Consider the following 17,133-nt stretch of genomic DNA (forward strand, 5'->3'; position numbering starts at 1 on the left):
AATAAATAAATGCATTCTAGGTACCGCTTTAACATGGCTGTTCTGTTGTGCTTTTGAGTAGACAAGTCTGTTATAACCTGGTCCATGTCTACACTGAAACTTGCCCTGCTCACTTTTGAGTTTGATTCCCGTTCAGATTCATCTTCCTTACCGGTTGTATCTATTTGATGTATGTCCTATTTGTAAACGGACACTCCCTAAATCAGTTTTAATTATCGCCCAGATGTGATCCTATATTGGACCTTTAATGATTGTTTAACATTTTAACTTTGTCGATTTTAACTATGACCTGTTTAAATTGTTTTTAAATTGTGTTGTCTGAGGTCTAAATTGTTATTTTATGATTTTATGTGATTATATTGAGCCGCCCCGAGTCCCCTGCTGGGGAGATGGAGGCAGCATACAAAAATAAATTTATTATTATTATTGTTATTGACACAACAACATTGTATGACACAGCAAACAAGATAGACATGCTGGATTTCGTGTCACAAAATCACAAGTCAAACACTTCCCAAGTATCTAGGACTCTGTGATGTATTTTCGGATGATGCACACAGATCCCAGTAGGGTGGCCTTTTGCAGTTGGCAGATCGTGAGTTTGTCAATGTCTATTGTGTCCAAATGCCAGCTGAGATCTTTTGGCACGGCACCCAATGTGCCCATCACCATCGGGACCACCTGCACTGGTTTCTGCCAGAGTCTTTGAAGTTCAATCTTGAAGTCCTGAGAGCGGCTGAGTTTTTCCTGTTGTTTTTCGTCAATGCGACTGTCACCTGGGATGGCGACATCCATGATCCAAACCTTTTTCTTTTCCACAACTGTGATGCCTGGTGTGTTGTGTTGTATTCCAATGAATCAATTATTCCAATGGCTTTCCCGTCCTGCCTCTCCTCTGGTCCTGTCCATCAAGCAAGCTCTCCCTCCCTGCCCCCTCCCTCCCCCCTCCCTCCCTGGATGGCTGTTCCATGCCTGCAGGGGGCGCCATGGAGACCCTTGTGATGCGCTGCAGCATCTCCCACTGAAGGCCGTTCCCTTGGGAAGCTCACTTTCCCGTTCACAGCAGGAAGGCAGGCAGTCGGTGTCTCTCTCCCCTGATTCTTGCTCCTTGCCCTTTGCTTTTTCAGCCTGTCGCTGTGTCGCCTGGTTGGGTCCACATCCCGGTGAGTCTTCTTCGCTCCTCGTGTGGGGAGGAGGGGAGGAGCAGAGGGACCTAGACGGGGGGAGGGTGTCCCTCTTGGTTCTCTTGGACCTCTCAGCTGCCTTATTTATTTCGTGTCAAAAGCAGTGCATAATAAATAAATTTAAAAGTGATGAAATAAAAGAAATTGCAAGCAGCTAAATAGTTTTAGACCAAAAGTGGGCAACAGCGACCGCATTGTCCGTAGCTTTGAACAACTCCTCCTCCGTGCATGAGGCAGGGCATTGTGGGCAAGCATACATATGCGGAGTTGTTTGTTCTGCTCCACAGTCACACAAGGGGGAGGATTCCTCCAGGGAGTGCCACCTTGCCGGGTTGTCTTTTGATCTGCGCTACTTTGTGCTTGGTGTTCATGCCACGTTTCCTATATGTTAGTGTTCGATCTAAGGCGACACCAAGATATTTAGGATGGAAACAGTGTTCGAGCTCTTGGCCTTCAATACTGTAGACCACGGTCTCCTTCTGGGATGCCTCGTGGGAATGTATTTTTGGGGGGCACCTTCTCGGCCCCACAGCCATTGCGTTGTGGGGTTTTGTAGGGTTCACTCTCAATGACATGGCTTTCTTGGGGGCTGATGACCCCTTTGGCTTTGCTTAGTAGGGACAAAGGGGACTCTGAGAGGCGCCCGATGGGGGTGCTGGGGGACACCTGCTCGGACCTTTGGCCTTTGGCTTGTGGGGTGCCGCAAGGCTCGATTCCTTCCCCCATGTTATTGGACATCCACATGAACCCGCTGGGTGAGCTCATCTGGAGCTTTGGAATTTGGTGCCATCTGTGGGCATGTTTCCATGGGAGCATTGGGTAAGTATTACTTATTCTGTTGTATCTTATCTTATTTATGGATGACACCTCTTGGTCCGTACTTAATATGTGTCATTTGCATTTTCTATGTATTTTGCTTTGTTGTTGTTTACTTAACCTTTACATTGTTTCTATATTTATCCTCATTGACTTTGTTTATACTGTTTGTATTGTTGCAAGCCGCTCCGACTCCCTTTGGTGAGAGGGGGCAGGAGATTGATGCCCCCCAGGCCTGGAAACCCCAATGATCACAGCCCCACACCAAAGCCCAGAAGAGGGAGAAGCAAGCAGTTCAGTGTAAAATATCGAAAGGATTAGGAAAATTCCGGAACGGGGAAATAGGAAGTATATCCCAAAAGGGTTTAGCAAGAAGCAACATCCAACCGGAGTTCAAATCCCTCAATCAGATTCCAAGGCAATACAACCCAGGAATAGCCAAAAACCGCAAGAAACGCTTACGTCCACAAGCACATAAAAGGAATACAATAATATATAATAAACATTTTATAAAGTAAAAGGTAAAGTTTTCCACTGACGTTACGTCCAGTCGTGTCCAACTCTGGGGGTTGGGGCTCATCTCCATTTCTAAGCCAAAAAGCCAGCATTGTCCGTAGACGTCTCGAAGGTCATGTGGCCAGCATGGCCACATGGAGCAGCGTTACTTTCCCGCCGGAGCGGTACTTATTGATCTACTCACATTGGCATGTTTTCGAACTGCTAGGTAGGCAAGAGCTGAGGCTAACAGCGGGAGCTCACCCCGCTCCCTGGATTTGAACCGCTGACCTTTCAGTCAGAAAGTTCAGCAGCTCAGCGGTTTAACCGGCTGTGCCACTGGGGGCAGCAATGGAGAACCCTGGGCCATGTCATGAGAAGACAGGAAAGTTTGGAGAAGAGAATGATGATGGGGAAAATGTAAGAGGAAGAGCGGTGTATAAATTAATTAATTAATTGAATAAATAAAAGGAAGAGGGGCCGACCGAGGGCAAGATGAGTGGATGGCATCCTTGAAGGAACTGACTCCACCTTGAAGGAGGTGCGGGTGGCCTCGGCCGACAGGGAGCTCTGGCCTGGGCTGGTCCAGGAGGTCACCAAGAGTCGGAAGGGACCCAATGAAGAAACAACAACAGAATAGTATAATAATAGGGAAATAGAATAGAAAAATATAGAATAATCCTATAATAAATAATATAATACAATAATAGAATTTAATAATATAACAATAATATAAACATATTAACAGAATAATAATAATAATACAAGTGTTATGAACCGAAAGGGTTCCTGTTCTTTTGATGGATGCAGAGTGTTTAGGGAATCGTGATGGATCAATGAGGCTCAGAGGCCAAATTTGGTTTTAACACTTTCATTGTAACATTTATTGATAATCACATCACAATCCTATCAAAATCACATCCCGAGAGAGCTCTCACCCACACGCAGATCCATACATCCATATTCTCACGCACAGGCCCTGCTCGGAAGAGGCGATCACGTTCTCCCGACAGACGTGGTCTCGGTGGTTCCGGAAAGCGTGCTGGATCTTTGAGGCCCCTGCATTTGATAGTCTAAAGCAGGGGTCCCCAAACGAAGGCCCGTGGGCCAGATGCGGCCCCCAAGGTCATTGACCTGGCCCCTGTCCTGAACTTTAGACTTGGGGTTGTCCTAAGTCTGAAATGACTTGAAGGCACACAACAACAACAATCCTAATTTTGGACTATTTCTTCATAGTCCAGCCCCCCCAATAGTCTGAAGGACCGTGAACCGGCCCCCCACTTCAAAAGTTTGAGGACCCCTGGCCTAAAGTTTCGTCCTTCTTTCGGTTCCTTCTGTTCTTACGGCCTGGTTTCAAAACATGCTCAGTCTCAGGCTGCATGACGTATGGGGTGCCAGCTGCACACTTCATTGCCCGTGGTTATTCGGATAGGCCTTCCTGGACCCTCGTTCCGTCTTGCCAGGTGAGAGACGCCTTGCTGATTCCTTGCTTCACCCGCCAAGTCCATCCCATGTCAGACTTTGCGTGGACCATTTTCTTTTGAGGCCTGTTTCTTCTGTTCTTCACAAGCACCCACACAAACACTCCACTTCCTTACACACACACACACACACCCTTGATACATCAAGACTAATTTATTGTATACATGTCTGATTCAGTGTCAATTATATGTCTATAATCCATTTTATATAGTTATATAGTTAACATGCACCACAATTCATAATAGCGGTTCTAAGCATTACAATTTGTTTTCAAATACAGAAAATCGATAAGTCAGCCATTTCTACCCACCCCTCCAGTTTCAGCCGTTTTGACCCTTATAAATCACCCTATTTTTTGAAAATAAAAAAATTAAAAGTAACAATACAAGGAAGGCAGAAATAATTTATAATGCTTCAACTGAACATGAAACTAACTACTACATGAGATACAAAACTAAATCAGAAACTAACACACTTGCAAAACAGTGACCTACATAGACACACAACTGAACTAACAAACAGACAGGGATACGTGCCTAAAAGCCTCATTCTATCTGTTAATTTTTATCTCTCATTATTCTACTCCCTTTAGATAATATCATATAACACTTCTATTTGTTATAACACTTTTCCAATTAATACCTATTACAACTGACATTTGCCCATGTTGTTGTTGTCAGTTTGTTCGTTGTGGCTAATTTGCAGATCTTCATAAGCCATTGTTTTTGCTTTGGAATAAAACATTCCTTCCATCCCTGTGTACAGTCAATTCTTACTTGAGTATCTCGCAGTAACTACTCATGCTTTCATTCTAATTGATCATCCAACATTCTCAGCATATAAAACTCTAGTTTCATGTAACCTTGTTTACTTCCAGAATGGAACATATTTTAGTTCAATCTTTCTACAATACACCACATGTGATGAAATGTCCCAACTTTAAGCTTGAATTTCCAAAATGTGCAAGAGTTGCTTTTGTACATGTTAGAATGACACTCTGGGGTCAATTAACATCATTCTCTCCAGGTTGAATTCTATGATGTCCATGTATAACCTTATTCCATGAAAGGCTCTATCCACACTCCATGCATTTCTACGGTGTCTCCCCAGTGTGAGTCCTTTGATGTGAACGTAAAGTTCCACTCTGAGCAAAGCTCTGTCCACACTCCAGGCATTTATAAGGTTTCTCCCCAGTGTGAGTCCTTTGATGTGAGTGTAGATTTGACCTATGAGTGAAGCTCTGTCCACACTCAAGGCATGTATAGGGTTTCTCCCCAGTGTGAGTCCTTTGATGTGAACGTAAAGTTCCACTCTGAGCAAAGCTCTGTCCACACTCCAGGCATTTATAGGTTTTCTCCCCAGTGTGAGTCCTTTGATGTCTGTGTAGGCCTGAACTATGAGTGAAGCTCTGTCCACACTCAAGGCATGTATAGGGTTTCTCCCCAGTGTGAGTCCTTTCATGTGAATGTAAGTGTCCCTTCTGAGCAAAGCTCTGTCCACACTCCAGGCAGTTATAGGGTTTCTCCCCAGTGTGAGTCCTTTGATGTGTACGTAGGCCTGAACTATGAGTGAAGCTTTGTCCACACTCCAGACAGTTATAGGGTTTCTCCCCAGTGTGAGTCCTTTGATGTCTACGTAGGCCTGAACTCTGAGTGAAGCTCTGTCCACACTCCAGGCAGTTATAGGGTTTCTCTCCAGTGTGAGTCCTTTGATGTGATCGTAGGCCTGAACTATGAGTGAAGCTCTGTCCACACTCCAGGCAGTTATAGTGTTTCTCCCCACTGTGAGTCCTTTGATGTGAATGTAAGTGTCCCTTCTGAGCAAAGGTCTGTCCACACTCCAGGCAGTTATAGGGTTTCTCCCCAGTGTGAGTCCTTTGATGTCTACGTAGTCCTGAACTATGAATGAAGCTCTGTCCGCACTCAAGGCAATTATAGGGTTTCTCCCCACTGTGAGTCCTTTGATGTGAATGTAATTGTCCCTTCTGAGTAAAGCTCTGTCCACACTTCAGGCAGTTATAGGGTTTATCCACAGTGTGAGTCCTTTGATGTCTACGTAGGCCTGAACTACGAGTGAAGCTTTGTCCACACTCCAGGCATTTATAGGGTTTCTCCCCAGTGTGAGTCCTTTGATGTCTGCGTAGGCCTGAACTATGAGTGAAGCTCTGTCCACACTCCAGGCATTTATAGGGTTTCTCCCCAGTGTGAGTCCTTTGATGTGTATGTAAGCTTCCCTTCTGAGCAAAGCTCTGTCCACACTCCAGGCAGTTATAGGGTTTCTCCCCAGTGTGAATCCTTTGATGTGAACATAGGCCTGAACTATGGGTGAAGTTCTGTCCACACTCCAGGCATGTATAGGGTTTCTCCCCAGTGTGAATCCTTTGATGTGAATGTAAGCTTCCCTTCTGAGTGAAGCTCTGTCCACACTCCAGGCAGTTATAGGGTTTCTCCCCAGTGTGAGTCCTTTGATGTGAATGTAAGTGTCCCTTCTGAGTGAAGCTCTGTCCACACTCCAGGCAGTTATAGGGTTTCTCCCCAGAGTGAGTCCTTTGATGTGTCTTCAGTTTTCCATGCTGACTAAACGTCTTTCCACATTCGATACATTTATATGCTTTCTCCTCCATGTCAACAGAGTTATGTGCTATGTACATTTAATTCCAATATGGACACTTGATTCTTGTTTTTCCCTTTCTGATCACTCACAGCAGTAGGTTCAAATAACAGGAAAGTAGATTCCATCTGAACATTAAGAAGAACTTCCTGACTGTAAGAGCTGTTCGGCAGTGAAACTCTCTGCCTCAAAATGTAGTGGAGGCTCCTCTGGAATCCTTTAACCAGAGGCCAGATGCACATCTGTCAGGGGTCCTTTGCACTTTCCTTGCACGGCAGAGGCCTGGATTGGGTGCCTCCTGCAGTCTCTTCCGACTCTTCCGTTCTGCTCTATAATCCAAAGTGAATGTAGGAATTCAGCAAGATCACAAAGTCAGTGTTTTAATTGTCCAAAACTCATAAGACTGTGGGTGAACTACAACTCCCATCATGCCAAGTTAAACCCCAGAAACTCCATCAATACTTCCAAGTTTGTATGTTGGGTAAGTTAGCTCTTGACGCATCACGAGTGGGGTCCAGTGTGCTTACTGGCTGTAGGGTGAACTACAACTCCCACCATGGTGAGTCTGTCCCCTCCAACTCCTCCAGTAGGTTGAGTTACATGGGGTTCCGTGTGCCAAGTGTGGTCCAGATCCATCATCAGTGGAGGTCGCACTTTCCGTGGTTGTGGGTGAACTACAACTCCCAGAAAGGAAGATCAGTCCCTCCAAACCCCTCCAGTAATCACATCTCGGCATATCAGGTCCGTGTGCCAAGTCTTGTCAAGATCCATCCGTGTTTGGGTTCACAGTCCTCTCTGGATGCAGGTGAACTACAACTCCCCCAAATCAAGGTGAATTCCCCCCAAAGACCTCCAGTATTTTTTGCTGGTCATGTGGGTTCTGTTTGACAAGTTAGTTCCAGGTCAATTGTTGGTGGAGTTCAGAGTCCTCATTGATTGTTGGTGAACTATACATTCCAATATGGGTGAACTATAACTCTTGGAAGTCGAGGTCAATCGCCCCCAAACCCCATCAGTATGCAAAGTTGGCCGTGTTGGGCCTGTGTGCCAAGTGAGTTCCAGGTCCATCATTGGTGGGGTTCAGAGTGCAGTTCTTAGATTGCAGGTGAACTATACATCCCAGTCCCTACAACTCCTCTAAATCAGGGCCAGTTCTCCCCAGACCCCCCCCCCTCTCTCTCTCTCTCTCTCTCTCTCTCTCTCCAGTCTGTTCAGCTGCTGATCAATTCCTCTGTTTGCTGTGTGCCAAAGGGAGGGGGGAGGGAGGGGGGAGGGAAAACATAAAAATATATTATTATAAAAATAATAGTATAATATCATAAAAAGAATACAATAATATAAAATAAAATATTATAATTATTTTTAATATTATATCATGATTACAATTAGACTTTGGTCAAAGCACAGGGTTGTATAGGGGTAGATTAGTATGAAGCCCAAACGAGGGCATCGATGACAAATCGGATAGGATACTTATATCATTATATTATGATAAAATAGTAATAATAATATATTAATAATCATACGATAATGTAAAATTGTAATATAATACATTATGAGGACTGTATCTCCTTCCTGACCTTCCCGCCCTCTTCTCTCCCTCGGTGGCGGAGGCGGGGGGCCCCAGAGCGGGGTGAGCCTGGCCCTGCCCTGCCCACGGCCTCGAGCCCGCACGGGAACCGAACTCCCCGGAGACTCAGGGCTTCCAGGCCTCGGAGGGAGGGAGGGAGGGAGGGAGGGACCGACCGGGAGGCCTCGTCCCCCTGCAGCCCCAGCGCCGCCCTCGGGGCCCCACCCGCCACGGGCCCGGCACTCCCTCCCTCCCTCCCTCCCTCCCTCGGCACACAGGCAGGCCCCTCGGCGCCCTCCCGCCCGCCCTCCTGCCTGGCGGGGTCCGGGGTGACCGGCCAAGGCCTGGGAGCCCTCGCTCGCCCGCCCTCAGAGAACACGGCCCTCCCTCCCTCCCGGCGCCGCCTTCTCTCTCGGCCACCGCCATCTTCCATCAAAGGAGGGTTGGGAGGCACGCAGCCAATGGGGGCCTCCGGTGGGCGGGGCGTCCCGGGCTCAGCCAATGGGAGGGGCGAGGGCGGGCTCCGGGGAAGGAGGAAGACGAGGAGGAAGATGGCGGCGCCTCGCTTCTCTTGAGGCCTGGTCTGTGTTTCTGAGGCGGGAAGGAAGAGAACGGAGAGAGAGAGGGAGACAGAGGGAGAGAGAGAGGTCTGTGGGGAGAGGGAGGGAGGGGGGCTCGCCTGGGGTGCCCGGGGGGGGGGGGGGACGCGGAGGGCCCGGCCTGCCTCGGGAGTGAGGGAAGGAGGCCGCGGGAGGGAGGGAGGGCGAGTGTGAGGCCGGGCCCGTCCTCGGAGGAGGGGGGGAGGACTCCAACTCCCAGGATGCCCTCCTCCCCAGACGGGTCTCCACGGGACGCCTCACGGGCTGGGAGGTCTCCCCAGTGGGGTCCCTTCCTCTGTCCGTCCCGTTGTGTCTCTAGGATCCACCTGCTCTCTTGTTTCCCTCATGTTCAGACTTTCTCAGCCTCTTTGGGTCCCGAGAGGGAGAAGAAAACGAAATAAATAGAGATTTTATGAATGTTATTATGATTAACCAGGCCTGCCTGCAAGCTGCCCGTGTGGGGCCTGTCTGCCAAGCCTGGTCCAGGCCTGACCTCATCCGGGTTCCCTCCTTCCTGGCTGCAGGTGAAGAACTACAACTCCCAAAACCAAGGCCCCTTCCCCTCCATCAGGGATTTCAATACCTTCTCAGCCGCTTTGGGTCCCGAGAGGGAGGAGAGAGGGATGTAAATAGAGATCTGTTGCTATTATTATTATTATTATTATTATTATTAAACCAGGCCTGCATGCACAGCTACACTGTAGTCCAGATCTGACCTCGGCTGGGTTCGGGGCTTTCTGGATGCGGATTTCTATTCCCACCGACCCTTGCAGTGTGTTCAGTGGGTCAAGGGGCGCCTCTGGGCCAAGTCTACTCCCGGTCCATTGTCAGTGGGGGTCACAGTTTCTCTACATGTGGGTGAACTATAACTCCCCAAACCCAGACCCATTCCCAGTGACCCCTGCCGTATCTTCTGTTGGTCAAGGGGCTTCTCTGGGTCAAGTCTGGTCCCACTACATACTCACTGGGGGTCACAGTGTCAGTGAAGGTACTGCAAGTCCCATCATCAGTGACACGTTTGATCCAGATCCATCCTTGGTTGGGTCGACAGTGCTCTCTGGGTGATGGTCAAGTACACGGGAGGTAGATCCAACATGGGCTTCGAACCCTTGGCCTTTCTTTGGGTCAGCAGTAATCTCTTGCATCTGGCTCTTAACCATCTGCGCCACAGCCCGGTCCCTCCCCCCTCCTCCCCAGACCCCCCTCGGGTGTCCTCTGGGCATCATGCCGGGAGGAGGGCGAGGCAGGCCGCAGCCAAGTGTGCTCAGAGGGCTCTCAGCCGCCTTCCGTGCCTCCCTCGAGCCACCCTCCTGCATACGGATGGGGAGGAGGGTGAGACGTGCAGTGGCTGGGAGCGCTCCAGAAGGTTCTCAGCTGCTACGTGCCTTCCTCCTCGTATTTTGGCCTGAGGATGCGGCCGGCCACCCTGTCCTTATGCCAAGAGGACAGGGAACGTGAGGAGGGGGCCACAGGGAAGCGCCCGGGGGCCACATCCACCCCACCCTCCCCAGGGCCTTACTTTGCCCATGCCTGCCTTAGGGGGAGAATAGCCGTCTATAAATGTAGTAAATCAATAAATATATACTCCGTTTTGCACAAGCCCTTGCCCTGCCTTCTCGAATCTGATCGTGCCCACTTTTTCTGCTTACTGGTCGGTTGATTATGTAGTTTTATGGTGTTTTTACCTTTTCTCGTTTCAGTTGTTTTAATTATATGGTTTTTTGTTATACGTTTTTTAATTGTGTTTTACCTTGGGATCCTTGTTTATGCTGGGCTTGGTCCCCATGAAAGCCGCCCCGAGTCACTTCAGGGAGAGAGATGGTGTCCGAGCTCTTGGCCTTCCCAAGTAACTTTCAGTCTCCTGTTGGCTTCATGGTTACGTAGGTGGAAAGCACACACTTGTGTCTTGGAAGGGTTAGGCTTCAGGTTGTTCTCTTTGTAGTAGCTGGAGAGATCTTTCAAGGAAGTAGTGAGTTGGCTTTCAACTGTTTCAAAATCTTTTGTTTGTGTTGTTAAGGCCCAGGTCATCAGCACTCTTTGTGAGTGGTGGTAGTGGCTGATCATTCGTGAAGATGTTAAATAAGGTCGGTGCAAGAATGCTGCCTTGGGGCAAACCATTCTGTTGCCTCTTCCATCTACTTTTCTGGCCCTGAAACTCCGAGCTGGGGCAAGGGAAAGGCCTGTGCAATACAGCTAAGAGGGCAGGGCTGATGGCAAAGCAGATGATAAGTTAAGGCTGGAAGGGCCAATCAGATTAGTACAGTACAAATCCAGGTCAGGGACAATAGTAAAGTGCAAGGGCCGAGAATTAAGTTATGGCTAGAGAGATCCAGTCATTTAGTGAACCGAATCAATCAAAGGCACATTGGAACAAACAAGATTTTAGGTCTTTACAAAAAGTGGGCAGGGTGGGCGCTAGTCCCAGGAATGTGTGGGCTGGGCAGGAGAGGGTTTAAAGGTCTTTCTGCATGGAAACCCCTTTTCTTTTCTTTCTTTCCTTCCTTCCTTCCTTCCTTCCTTCCTTCCTTCCTTCCTTCCTTCCTTCCTTCCTTCCTTCCTTCCTTCCTTCCTTCCCTCTCAGGCTGCCCTGTTCCCTCCTCTCTCTTCTCCGCCTCCTCCTCCTCCTCCTCCTCCTTTGGGCCGGGATCACAGGGGTGGGAGGGCCAGAAGCTTCCTTGAGGCCACAAGGCTGCAGTCGAGGGAGGGCAAGCTCATGCTTCACCACTGGCGGATGCGCTGAGGGAGAAGCACCCGGCTCCTCCTCCTTGTCAGCCACAACATGGCTTTGAATTGGCCAGTTGGGAATGCAGGTCCTTGTTAGTTTGGAAGATTCATTTGGGAAATGTGGCAAGAGTGACCCTTTGAGATGCTGAGGAAGCAGAGTGGGGAGTCCCTGTGGCATGGGAGATAATGACGTAATCAATAAAGAAATCCTTGTTCCTTTGAGCATTTAGCACAATTCTGGTAATTCACGGAAACCCATGATCCAGAATATGTTACACCCTTGAATGTTGGGAGGAATTCTGCCTACCTGCCTGCCTTGTGTTCCTTTAACCACGTTTGGGTCTGACCCAATGAAATTAGTGTGGTCCTCCAATATGGGAAAAGGGTTCAGTTCCTTCCTTCCGTGATTCCTTCCTTCTCTTATCCTGTCCTTCTGTGTTTCCTCCCTTCCATCTTTCCTTTCTTCTTTCCTTTTTCGCTTTGTTTACCTTGAGCCAGAGGTATGCGGCTTCATGTCTAACCTTTTGCTTCTTCTTTCTTGACCAGGACATGAGAGTTCTTTGGAGCCACCCCTGCCGTGATGGGAAATGAACCAGCTTCTAGTAGATATTAAGGATTTTGGAAACCAAAGTGCAGTAAGAAAACCAGTCCTCTAGGAAAAAGGATTCCTCTCAAGGGGCTGATCCTGCTGAATTCCTACATTCACTTTGGATTATAGAGTAGAACCATAGAGTCGGAAGAGACTGTGTGAGGCACCCAGTCCAGGCCTCTGCCGTGCAGGAAAAGTGCAAAGTACCCCTGACAGATGAGCATCTAGCCTCTGTTTAAAGGATTCCAAAGGAGCCTCCACTACATTTTGAGGCAGAGAGTTCCACTGCTGAACAACTCGTACAGTTAGGAAGTTCTTAATGTTCAGGAGGAATCTACTTTCCTGTAATTTGAACCCAGTGCTGTGAGTAACCAGAAAGGGAAAAACAAGAGTCAAGTGTCCATATTGGAATTAAATGTACATAGCACTGTTGACATGGAGGAGAAAGCATATAAATGTATCGAATGTGGAAAGAGCTTTAGTCAGCATGGAAAGCTGAAGAGACATCAAAGGACTCACACTGGGGAGAAACCCTATAACTGCCTGGAGTGTGGACAGAGCTTCACTGAGAATGGACACTTACAAAGACATCAAAGGACTCACACTGGGGAGAAACCCTATAACTGCCTGGAGTGTGGAAAAAGCTTTGCTCATAATTCAACCCTCCATGCACATCAAAGGACTCACACTGGGGAGAAACCCTATATATGCCTGGAGTGTGGACAGAGCTTCACTCAGAATGGACACTTACAAATACATCAAAGGACCCACAGTGGGGAGAAACCCTATAAATGCCTGGAGTGTGGACAGAGCTTTTCTGCTAGTTCAACTCTACGTAAACATCAAAGGACACACACTGGGGAGAAACCCTATAACTGCCTGGAGTGTGGACAGAGCTTTGCTGATAGTTCAACTCTACGTAAACATCAAAGGACTCATACTGGGGAGAAACCCTATACATGCCGGGAGTGTGGACAGAGCTTTGCTCGGAGTGCAGGTCTGCATTCACATCAAAAGACTCACACTGGGGAGAAACCCTATAACTGCCAGGAGTGTGGACAGAGCTTTGCTCATAGTTCAAGTCTACGTGGACATCAAAGGACTCACACTGGGGAGAAACCCTATAAATGCCTGGAGTGTGGACAGACCTTCGCTCAGATTGGAACTCTACATTCACATCAAAGAACTCACACTGGGGAGAAACCCTATACATGCCTGGAGTGTGGACAGAGCTTTGCTCAGGGTTCAGGTCTACGTTCACATCAAAAGACTCACACTGGGGAGAAAGCCTATATATGCCTGGAGTGTGGACAGAGCTTTGCTCATAGTTCAAGTCTACGTGAACATCAAAGGACTCACACTGGGGAGAAACCCTATAAATGCCTGGAGTGTGGACATACCTTCAGTCATAGTGGATATCTACGTAAACATCAAAGGATTCACACTGGGGAGAAACCCTATACATGCCTGGACTGTGGAAAGAGCTTTACTCGTAGTTCAGGTCTACGTTTACATCAAAGAACTCACACTGGGGGAAAACCATAGAAATGCATGGAGTGAGGACAGAGTTTTTCACAGAATAACATTATACATAGACATCATAGAATTCACCCTGGAGAGAATGGTGTTAATTGACACCAGAGTGTCATTCTAACACGTAGAAAAGCAACTCTTGCAAATTTTCGAAATGCAAGCTCAAAGTTGGGACATTTCATCACATGTGGTGTATTGTAGAAAGATTGTTCCCTCACTTATCCCGGGGGTTAGGTTCCAGTACCACTCGCAATAAGTGAAAATCCGCGAAGTAGGGATGCTATATATTTCTACATTATTTTAGTAGTTATACACTATTTTAAGTCTTTATCAAGAAATTATGTGTTGATCAATCGCCGCCTCCTCCTCTTGTTGCCGCTTGGGCTCCTTTTCTCTCCCTTTGGCTTCTCCTTCCTCCCTTCCTTAGGCTGTACATTGTAATTTTTTTATAGTAGTCTTTTAGAGTTTATTGAAAAACCGCAAAACAGCGAATCCGCAAAGAGCGAAGTAGTGAGGGAACTCTGTACGTTCCATTCTGGAAGTAATTATATTATCTAAAGGGAGTAGAATAATGAGAGATAAAAATTAACAGATAGAACGAGGCCTTTAGGCATTTATCCCTGTCGTTTGTTAGTTCAGCTGTGTGTCTATGAAGGTAACTGTTTCGCAGGTCTGTTTGTTTCTGATTTAGTTTTGTATCTCATGTAGTAGTTAGTTTCATGTGTAGTTGAAGCATTATATACAATTTCTGCCTTTTTTGTAATGTTGCTTTTAATCTCTCTTTTTTATTTATTTTTTGCCACAAAGAGGGGGATTTATAAGGGACAAAACTGCTGAAACTGTCAACTTGTTTTGTTCTGAACCCAAAGGTTTCCTGTTCTTTGGATGCCGAGTGTTCAGGGAAGAGTGGGGTCTGTGAGATCAGTGAGTAGAAAACATGACACAATTTAGATAATGGTTTGTGACACAACAACAACCCTTGTAGTAGTCAATGGGATATTCTGTATGCCTTCTTTAATGTCAAGTAAGATATTGTGCTCAGATACAAAGATTTATAAAGGAAACACCACAATGGATATAAAACAATGGGAAGCGCGGGAAGCAGATTATGTGTGCTCACCACACCTCACACAGATAGGACCACGTGTGCTATAAACATGGAAGATGTGATACATTCACACCAGATACAGGAATGGGATGTCTTGGTGTTACTACTGTTCAGCTAATGTTATGGTCTGATGGAAATATAATAGAACCCGATAAACAAACATTCGGTTGAAATGTAAATGTAACATAACCTTTGTTCAAGATGATGAAACTGGGAATTTGGTGTACGTGATGGAGAATGGAGACAGTGAAATAGACTTGAAGTTTAAAAAGTTATCCATAAATATAAGATAAGGAATTAATTTGGAAAAATTAAATATACTAGTAAAAACGAATCAGCAGGTGAAGAAACATTTGGAGAGTTATGAGGAAAGAAGTAAGAAAGGTTTTCTTAGGATCCAAGAGGTTGATGGAGAACGTCAGAGCGTGGCCGCAGAAGGAAGCAGCCCGACAGAACGTCACTGGTGTGATGAAATCAACGGATATTCACCCAAAGCGGCAGCAGCATGTTTACATCTATTGATGCACCCAATAGTAAGGTGAGGGCTACAAGGAGGGACTGATCGATTTTCTGTATTTGAAAACAAATTGCAATACTTAGAAACGCAATTGTGAACTGTGATGTATGTTGACTCTATTGAGAGGGTTGATGGGCCAAAGGGCCTGCATTTCTATTCTATTTCTATTCTATTTCTGATTGCTTTTAATTATGCATTATTAAGGTGTCTGCTTCAACTTATTCTATTAAAGATGCAACCTGCCTTCTTCCAGAGGAGAGGCAAGTGTCCGTATGTCGCCACTATGTTTCCGGAACATCTTGTGGTCGGCCGATGTGGTTAATGTGGTTAAGCTACTTACTGGAACATAAGTGAACAACATGTTTTTCTACAAATGTTGTTCATGATAAAGGAAGCACGCTTGCAACACTCTGTACTGCTCCAAAGAAATGAGGAACTTCTTAGTTGTAAACAAGTGCATTATATATTGAGCTTCATTTCCAATGTTCTTCACGGCGGTCACCTTTGATTTGTCCGTCCGTCTATACTGCAGTATAATAAAGGTACTTGTTTTAAACTCTGTTGGGCTCAGATTGGATCCATAGCGCTTTGACAAAGTTCCCGGTATTTAAATCTGTGTGAGCGGTTCGCTTTTCCGCTACATATAACTATATTAAACTGATTATATACATAGAATTGACACTGAATCAGACATGTGATACAATAAAGTAGTATTGATGTATCCAGGGCGTGTGTGTAAGAAACGGGAGTGTGTTTGTGTGGGTGCTTGTGAAGAAAGAAGAAACGGGCCTCAAAAGAAAACGGAGTTCACGCAAAGCGTGACATGGGACGGACTTGGGCGGTGAAGAGTGAGGCTTGTCAGCTCCAACGGGATGGGAGGAAGGGGCTGCGCAGAAAGGCCGGGGGAGATGGCCTGAGGAGACGGAGTGGCCGCTGGAAGGCCGGAGCTAGCCTCTTGCCCCCCGGGGCTGGTGTGACCCACTTGGATCGGGGGGGGGGGAGCTGCATTCAAGGGAGTGTGAGATCCTGCCCCCTCTCCTTCGGAAACTGCTTTTTCCCCAAAAATGCCTGCGAGTTGGTCCTCTCTCTCTCTCTTTCCTCCAGGCTGGTGCAGGCAGATGCTACAGAGAGTAAGGGATTTAGAGCAAATTGTAAGGCTTGTCAGCTCCAACTGTGTTGGTGTGGGTTAGTCTTCTTTGAAAGAGAGCCCAGGCACACAAGGGCTGAAGATCCCATACGGCTTTAATGTTCAGAATACAAGAGTCTGCTCCACTGCCTGTGTATATAGGCCTAGCTACAGTATCATCAGGAGCCTCCGGTGGCTCAGTGTGTTAAAGCGCTGAGTTGCTGAACTTGCAGACCGAAAGGTCCCAGGTTCAAATGCAGGGAGCAAAGTGAGTGCCCGCTGTTAGCTCCAGCTTCTGCCAACCTAGCAGTTCGAAAACATGCAAATGTGAGTACTACCTCAATAGGTACCGCTCCGGCGGGAAGGTAATGGCGTTCCATTAAGTCACGCCGGCCACATGACCTTGGAGGTGTCTATGGACAACGCCGGCTCTTTGGCTTAGAAATGGAGATGAGCACCAACCCCCAGAGTCGGACACGACTGGACTTAACGTCAGGGGAAACCTTGACCTTTACCGTACCATCAATCACTCTAGAGTCCCTTTCCCCCCACCTCAGGGCAATTGGGTTTTATGGCTGGTTCATGTGTCCTATCCTCCCTTTTGGCCCATGGCCTTGTGCTCTCCGTCAGTGCTCTGTGTCCGGAGATGGCATGAGATGGGGATCATGGCATCAGATTCTGATGAGTTGACTTGGGTTCATTTGAGTCAAGTTGGGTTCACTTGACTTGAGTTGGGTTCCATTGAGTTGTCCAAGATTTGAGTTGTATTCATTTGGGTTC

General features: G+C 47.1%; 3 protein-coding genes across 3 annotated transcripts in view; 1 reads left to right on the forward strand and 2 right to left on the reverse strand.

The window, feature by feature from the left end:
• LOC134294662 (zinc finger protein 135-like) overlaps positions 1 to 17,133 on the reverse strand; it is a 72,228-nt gene that overhangs the window by 39,078 nt on the left and 16,017 nt on the right. The gene's annotated exons all lie outside the window — the stretch shown is intronic.
• LOC134294648 (zinc finger protein 658B-like) lies at positions 3,351 to 7,883 on the reverse strand. Its single transcript, XM_062966239.1, has one exon. It carries the CDS (start codon positions 6,625 to 6,627, stop codon positions 5,071 to 5,073), a length of 1,557 nt encoding a protein of 518 aa, XP_062822309.1. The 5' UTR covers positions 6,628 to 7,883; the 3' UTR covers positions 3,351 to 5,070.
• On the forward strand, positions 11,579 to 15,786 carry LOC134294679 (zinc finger and SCAN domain-containing protein 2-like). Its single transcript, XM_062966269.1, has one exon. It carries the CDS (start codon positions 12,505 to 12,507, stop codon positions 13,612 to 13,614), a length of 1,110 nt encoding a protein of 369 aa, XP_062822339.1. The 5' UTR covers positions 11,579 to 12,504; the 3' UTR covers positions 13,615 to 15,786.

The sequence above is a fragment of the Anolis carolinensis genome, unplaced genomic scaffold (assembly GCF_035594765.1).
Source record: "Anolis carolinensis isolate JA03-04 unplaced genomic scaffold, rAnoCar3.1.pri scaffold_18, whole genome shotgun sequence".
In the NCBI taxonomy this organism is placed as follows: Eukaryota; Metazoa; Chordata; class Lepidosauria; order Squamata; family Dactyloidae; genus Anolis; species Anolis carolinensis.